Consider the following 8187-nt stretch of genomic DNA (forward strand, 5'->3'; position numbering starts at 1 on the left):
ATGGTGGTGTGCATCTATAATCCCAGCTGCTCAGGAGGCTGAGGCAGGAGAATCGCTGGAAGCTGGGAGGCAGAAGCTGCAGTGAGCCAAGATCACGCCATTGCACTCCAGCCTGGGCGATAGGGCAAGAGTCCATCTCAGTAAATAAATAAACAAACAAACAAACAAACAAACCTATTGGTTAACTTGTGTTATCTATTAACCAACCTTCAAATATCTGTCATTTAATTTTGTGTTTTAATAACCAGATGTGCACTTAATTGGATATTTTTTTGAAGTTTAAATTGCAGTGTTTGCTCCATTTTAAGATGCATAGCTTCATGGTTATTTTGTCTGCATTGATCTTCCGGGTGAGGTTCAATAATACTCAGGGTGAGGTTCAATAACATGAGAATGTGCATATTCTAAACTGTAACACCACTTGGCAATTGGCATATATCTACATTTTTTGTAGATATATAAAAACATTTTATATTATTTAATATGCAATTCTTAAAGATTATTAAAATTTAGCATAGTCTAACGTGAGAATTACTGTTTCAGAAGGAAATTTTAAGAATTCTATATAATGTTAACAAATTTTATAGATAATGTATTTTTCTGATGTGTCACTTTTTGAGTTTCTTTCAATGGAATTTAGTTTACCTTTATGATATGCTTTGAAAATTTGTACTCATAACAGAATTATGTAAACAGTCATTGATCATTTTTCTTTTAATATTTTTTCTTTATGTATATCATACTTATATATTTTACTGATATATATATATATATATATCTGTTTCCTGTTCACTCCTTACTTTTCCCACATCTCTCTCTCACAATAATGTACTATGATTCTTGGGTTTCTTTCTAGAGTCTCTAAAGGGACTTATATTGCTTGAATTGTACTAATTTCAGATAAAAATGTTAATTTTATTAGTTTAGACAAAATGTGAATTTGTTATAAAATGTAGAAAATATTTGTAAACAACTAAAACTTAGCCATTTAAGAAACAGTGATGTTAGTTAACTAAAAAGATTTTGTTTGAAATACAGATGATGGTGGATACACTCCTGATCTCAAGATGAGTTATTCTAGGGGACTCACTCCAGTTAAAAGAGGTCCATCTTCAAGAAGTGGAGGTCCTCCTCCGAAAAAATCTGCTCCTTCTGCTGTGGCAAGAAGCAGTAGTTGGATGGGAAGCCAAGGTAAATGCTACCTGACAGAAAGACCGTAGTTTTTGTATGACTGAAAATGAGCCGTTTTACCTGAATGCTTAGCTTTAAGTTCATTGAACAAAAGGGAAGTGACACATACGTGAGCATAATTGCTGATTGATAGCTTTTATTATAGTTTCTATCTCACTAGGTACATTTCAGATTTATGTTGAAGAAATACTTGAGCTTCTCATTGCAGATCAAAGAAGAGATTAGAGTGAGGCCAACATTCCTTTTAATCCTGTGTTGGCTAGAAAATTCCCCTTAATTTTTCTAAAAGTTCCTAGCAGTATTATTTGATGGTAGGCTTCTTGATGTAATTAATTCTTCCATTTCCTAAGTCCCCTGGTGTCCCATTCTAAAAATTGCTTGTTCGGTGACTTTGCCGGGTTGGAGTCTTGCTCTTACTAGGTGAGAGTGCACTATGTGAGATGACGGCTTACCATAGCCTCAAATTTGTGAGATGACGGCTTACTATAGCCTCAAATTCCTGGGCTCAAGCAATTCTGCTGTTTCAGCCTCCCGAGTTTCTGCAACTACAGGCATGCAGCAGCACACCTAGCTACATTTTTTTCCTATGTTTTTGTAGAGAGAGGATCTGACTACATTGTCAAAACTGATGTTAAAGCCCGGGACTCAAGCGGTCCAGCTGCCTCAGCCTTCCACACTCACTCACAGTGTGAGCCGCTAAGCCTGGCCATCCAGCTTCTGAGACCTCAGTAATGCATATGTGCAAGCCATACTCACTGCTTGCATGAAGATTCAAAAGAACTACAAGAGCATTTAGCAGACAAGGAGTCATTGGGCTTAAATATGATTTAAAAATAAATTTAAGGCTCGAGAGGTAGACACGTAGGAGTCCAAAATTCTTAAATTAAGTGGATATCACAGAAATGCAGAGTTGTGAAATATAGGTGTATGTAAATCAGTAATTGAGATTGTACCGGGATGTTTAAACATTAACACAAGGTCCTTAGTGTAAGATTTGAAATTATTTGAGGAATTTAGAACTAAGCAACATGAGGTGAGCAGTAGGGTTGAATGCAAGTAATACTTTTGAGAATTGTAAGACTGCAGACTGAGCAGAAGAAAATAAGACAATAAATAAAAGTTCTTAGCAAGGAAGTTTAAGCAGAGCAAATTAAAATCCTTTCTTAGTCCTCCATCCACATATGGAGGAAGTTAAAAACTGCCATTTTCAATTTTACATTTCATACGTAGAGTATCGGTGAAAGGAGGTATTTATTGGCTTCAGGATACCCAAGCCAACACATTTCCATTGGAAAATTAGCCAGTGAAGGTATCATATGTGAAACACTGACCTCTAAGGAATAGCAAGTGAAGAATATATTAAAGGAGAAACTTTCTATTTTGAAATAGCAACAATGTTGTAATGACCCCTTGCATAGCATTGCTTTCTTTGCAGTAAAAGCAAATCCTGACCATCATTAGAAAATCTTCACTAATACATTTAAATTTGTCAACATTTAAGATAGAGCCAACCAGTTAGAGATAAAGAACTTTTATGTAAACATTTAGCATATAGTCATTTAAAGGTAGCTGTATTTATGTGTGTGTGAGATGGACTGAATGATATTGGAAAATCTACCTTCTTTGGCTGAGAAAGGACAATGTATGTAAACTTTAAAATCAGTGAAGAGTTTGATGGTTTTACGTGTTTTCCCTGTGTCACTCACAGTCATCAGTAATTTACATGAAAAGGAAAATAAGAACTAAGTAGTTACTAACCATTACAAATGAACTTTTACCTAAGCATTAATGTTTGCCTTCAGCTTCATTAGAAGAACTGGCCTTGTGGAAGCCATGGGATTATCCAAAGCCATGAGAAATATTCACAGTGTCATGTCTGTCTAGTAATTTAGGAAACAAAGAATGGAGTCATAGAAGAAATAATTTTAAAAAGTTGTTTGAGAGAAGAGAAAATAGCGTTTCAGATTTGGTGTTCTTTACGTAATGTTCCATCATTTGAATGTTACAGGTCCCATGTCACAAAGAAGAGAGAATTATGGAGTTCCTCCACGCAGAGGGACAATATCTTCCTGGAGAAATGATCGCATGTCACCAAGATATGATGGTTATGCAACTAACGATGGGTAAAGGAAAAATTAAAAAACACAGTTGATTTTTTTTTTCTGTGGTGATGAAATTCACATAACAAAATTAAATATTATAAGGTGAACAGTTAAGTGGTGTTTAACACGTTCTGTGCTAGGCAACAACTACCTCCATCGGCTTCCAGAACATTTTCATTACTCCAAATTAAAACTCCAACTACCAGTTAAGCAGTCCCTCCCAGTTTCTCCTTTTCCTCAGCTGCTAGATAACACCAGTCAGTGTTCTGCCTCTGAACTTACCTGTTGTGGGTATTTAATGTTAATGTGCTCAAACACTACATGACTTTTTGTATTTGTCTCCTCTCCTTTTGCATGATGTCCTGAAGGTTCATTTACATCATAGCACTTCACTCTTTCCACAAGCTATTAACCCATTATTTTATCTGGGTTGTTTCCACCCGAGTATTTCTACGCTCCAATATTTGTTTGAGTATGCCTATTCGGTTCTGGGTGTATATGAGTGGAATTGCATGGTCCTATGATAATGATGTTTGTTTTCTTGAGGAACCACCACATTTCTCCATAGTAGCTGCATCATTTTCCGTTCCAACCTAGCATTGTATCAGCATTCCAATTGATCTACATCCTCTCAAACACTTGTTATTTCCTGCTGTTTGAAGTTTATTGCCATTCCAATGTGTGTTTGAAATATGATATCCCATTTTGGATTTGAAATGCATTTTCTGCACCCATTAACTCATCATGCACTTGTATCCTAGAACTTAAAGTATAATAAAACAAAAAGAAATGCATTTTCTGCATCACTGAATATGAGTATCTGTCCCATGTGCTTTTTGGGCATTTGCCGATTTTATTTGCGGAAAAACTGTTTAGAAGTTTGGCCTTTTAATTTTGTTTAAGTTGTAAGTTAGTCATGTATTGGATACTAGAAGTTGAAAATTTAAAATTTGTTGCTTAAACTTATGCACACAGAAATCATCCAAGTTGCCAAGAAACGAGGGATTATGCTCCACCATCTAGAGGCTATGCATACCGTGATAATGGTCATTCTAATCGGGATGAACATTCCTCTAGAGGATATAGGTACTGTAACTTTTTCTGGATTTGTCAAATAGATTTCTTAAATTGTTCATTCCAACTAACGTTCTATCAGGGCTCCAATTTATCTACATCCTCTCAAACACTTGTTATTTCCTGCTTTTGAAAATTTATTGCCCTTCCAGTGTGTGTGTGTGAAATATGATATCCCATTCTGGATTTGAAATGCATTTTCTGCACCCATTAACTCATCATGCACATGTACCCTAGAACTTAAAGTATAATAATAAAAAAAAAAGAAATGCATTTTCTGAATCACTGAATATGTGTATCTGTCCCGTGTGCATCTTGGGCATTTGCCCATTTTATTTGGAGAAATATCTATTTAGATGTTTGGCCTTTTAATTTTGTTTAAGTTGTAAGTTAGTCATATATCGGATACTAGAAGTTGAAAATTTAAAATTTGTTGCTTAAACTTATGCATACAGAAATCATCGAAGTTCCCGAGAAACTAGGGATTATGCTCCACCATCTAGAGGCCATGCATACCGTGATTGTGGTCATTCTCGTCGGCATGAAACTTATTCCAGAGGATATAGGTACTGTACCTTTTTCTGGATTTGTCAAATAGATTTCTCAAATTGTTCGTTCCAACTAACATTGTATCAGGGCTCCAATTTACCGACATCCTCTCAAACACTTGTTATTTCCTGCTTTTGAAAATTTATTGCCATTCATCTGTGTGTGTGAAATATGATATCTCATTTTGGATTTGAAATGCATTTTCTGCACCCATTAACTCATCATGCACATGTACCCTAGAACTTAAAGTATAATAATAAAAAAAAAGAAATGCATTTTCTGAATCACTGAATATGAGTATCTGTCCCATGTGCTTTTTGGGCATTTGCCCATTTTATTTGGAGAAATATCTGTTTAGATGTTTGGCCTTTTAATTTTGTTTAAGTTGTAAGTTAGTCATATATCAGATACTAGAAGTAGAAAATTTAAAATTTGTTGCTTAAACTTATGCATACAGAAATCATCGAAGTTCCCGAGAAACTAGGGATTATCCTCCACCATCTAGAGGCCATGCATACCGTGATTATGGTCATTCTCGTCGGCATGAAACTTATTCCAGAGGATATAGGTACTGTACCTTTTTCTGGATTTGTCAAATAGATTTCTCAAATTGTTCATTCCAACTAACATTGTATCAGGGCTCCAATTTATCTACATCCTCTCAAACACTTTTTATTTCCTGCTTTTGAAAATTTATTGCCATTCATCTGTGTGTGTGAAATATGATATCTCATTTTGGATTTGAAATGCATTTTCTGCACCCATTAACTCATCATGCACATGTATCCTAGAACTTAAAGTATAATAAAACAAAAAGAAATGCATTTTCTGAATCACTGAATATGAGTATCTGTCCCTTGTGCTTTTTGGGCATTTGCCTATTTTATTTGGAGAAATATCTATTTAGATGTTTGGCCTTTTAATTTAAAGTTGTAAGTTAGTCATGTATTCGATACTAGAAGATGAAAAGTTAAAATTTGTTGCTTAAACTTATGCACAGAGAAATCATCCAAGTTCCCGAGAAACTAGGGATTATGCTCCACCATCTAGAGGCTAGGCATACTGAGACTATGGTCATTCTAGGCAGGATGAACATTCCTCTAGAGGATATAGATACTGTAACTTTTTCTGGATTTATCAAATAGATTTCTTATATTGTTCATTCCAAATAACATTGTGTCAGGGCTCCAATTTATCTACATCCTCTCAAACACTTGTTATTTCCTGCTTTTGAAAATTTATTGCCCTTCCAGTGTGTGTGTGTGAAGTGTGGAAGCTCCTTTTTTATTTGAAATGCATTTCCTGCATCATTGATTATCAGTATCTGTTTCATGTGCTTTTTGGGCATTTGGGCATTTTGGGCATTTGGGATCTGTGGGTATTTTATTTAGATGGTTGGCAATTTAACTGTGTTTAAGTTGTAATGTAGTTCTATTTTGGATACTACAAGTTGACAATTTAACATTCCTTGCTTAAACTTGTGCACGCAGAAATAGTCCAAGTTCCCGAGAAACCAGGGATTATACTCCACCACCTAGAGACTATGCATACCATGATTATGGTCATTCTAGTTGGGATGAACATTCCTCTAGAGGATATAGGTACTGTCATGTTATCTGGATTTATCAAATGGATTTCTTAAATTGTTCATTCGGAAATTGAAAAGACTTTTTTTTTTTTTTTCAATTTAGTTATCACGATGGCTACAGTGAGGCCCTTTGTAGAGATCATTCTGAACATCTACGTGGAAGTTCTTATAGAGATGCATTTCAGGGATACGGTAAGGGTCCAGGATGGATTTGTAAATTACAGAATTTTATTTAATAGACCGGATTGTTATTTTAATGAAATTCTAAGGAAAATTGTAAAGGACATATGCAACATGTTTAAATATTGAGTATTCTTTTTTTTTTTGATCATCCCAGAAATATATTTATTCATTTTCATCATTGTGCACAAATAATAAAATAAACAGTGCTTATCTGGTACTCATTATCAGTATAAAGCCTAGGGAATGATATGAAGGTGAGAACTTCAGTTAACGTTAAGAAAATGTGACTGAGCATTTACTTTAGAATTAAGTTTGTTAAGCTGCAAAATACTACTCTTACACTTCTCTTAAATAAAACCTTCTGACTATTGAAGACTTGATTAGTATCCTGTCAACAAAGGCGGAGGAAAGCAGATATTTCCAAATAGTACTTTAACTAATTCATGCTTTAATGATAGCAGTACAAATGTTTAAATGTAGTCCCATATATTATTTTATCAACCCTGCAGGGACCTCTCATGATGCACCACCTGCACGAGGGCCTCGGATGTCTTATGGTGGAAGCACCTGCCATGCATATAGTAATACACGAGATAGATATGGCAGAAGTTGGGAGAGTTACTCAAGGAGCTGTGGTGATTTTCATTATTGTGATCATGAGCATGTTTGCAGAAAAGACCAAAGGAATACGCCTTCTCTGGGTAGGGTTCTCCCTGATCCTCGTGAAGCATAAGGTAGCTCACTTTATGTGGCATCTATAGTAGATGGTGGGGAGAGTCGATCTGAAAAAGGAGACTCGAGCAGATATTAAAGCAAGCATTCAAAATAATAGTTATTGCATACCAATCCTTGTTTGCAAATCAAAAATTGAAATGTTATTTCTGCATCGTTACCTGCATATTACTGACAGAAACATGTTGGTTTTGTGGAGAGAGGTAGATACTGACTTCCTCCATGAATTTTTTGAGGTATTCAAAGGAAAAGGAATTGTTTTCAATGTAATTTCATACTTGTTGATGCTATTTGAAAAGTGTTTAGATGTAATACCTACCTTAAAATTTTCACAATAAAATTTTACATGTACTGCAAGATGCCTGGTGTTATTGGTTAGCCGCACATGCTTAAAGCAAATTCAATAGGAGAGTAAATTGTGTAGTTTGTTGTACGTTTTCCTTTGTTTCTTTGAACACAGATGCAAAATTAGGGATGTGTTATGTCGCCCTTGCAAGCTGCTCAAGTTTTCTAATTAGGCTGTTTCTCTTTAAAAACTAACAAGGTTAAAATGTTGGAGAAGTCTTCAGAAAGACTACAAAACTGTCTGCCTCACCATAAAATGTTTATTTTTTAGAGGAATAGTACAGGTCAAAGAAAATAATTAGATGTATTGATACTAAGGTTTAAGACATCCAGAACATTCTATGGGAAGCATTCTGTGACTGAAGAGGATAACGGTAATGAAAACTTTTTTTTTTCACCTAAATCAGAAGTGAACCAGCTAAG

General features: G+C 35.1%; 1 protein-coding gene across 1 annotated transcript; it reads left to right on the top strand.

The window, feature by feature from the left end:
- The first annotated feature begins 1067 nt into the window (after positions 1-1067).
- On the top strand, positions 1068-7420 carry LOC100615847 (RNA-binding motif protein, Y chromosome, family 1 member F/J-like). Its single transcript, XM_063805013.1, has 8 exons — positions 1068-1191; positions 3200-3314; positions 4269-4379; positions 4823-4933; positions 5374-5484; positions 6407-6517; positions 6608-6696; positions 7197-7420. Exons 1-8 carry the CDS (start codon positions 1068-1070, stop codon positions 7418-7420), a joined length of 996 nt encoding a protein of 331 aa, XP_063661083.1.
- The last annotated feature ends 767 nt before the right edge of the window (positions 7421-8187 follow it).

This window comes from Pan troglodytes, chromosome Y (assembly GCF_028858775.2).
Source record: "Pan troglodytes isolate AG18354 chromosome Y, NHGRI_mPanTro3-v2.0_pri, whole genome shotgun sequence".
Classification (NCBI taxonomy): Eukaryota; Metazoa; Chordata; class Mammalia; order Primates; family Hominidae; genus Pan; species Pan troglodytes.

What these genes read in the sequence shown, in the direction of transcription:
- LOC100615847 (XM_063805013.1), top strand. Translation starts at nt 1,068, where the DNA reads ATGAGTTATTCTAGGGGACTCACTCCAGTTAAAAGAGGTCCATCTTCA. An exon ending in GGTTATGCAACTAACGATGG is followed by an intron (nt 3,315 to 4,268) that starts GTAAAGGAAAAA and finishes TTATGCACACAG; the next exon opens with AAATCATCCAAGTTGCCAAG. An exon ending in CATTCCTCTAGAGGATATAG is followed by an intron (nt 6,518 to 6,607) that starts GTACTGTCATGT and finishes TTTTCAATTTAG; the next exon opens with TTATCACGATGGCTACAGTG.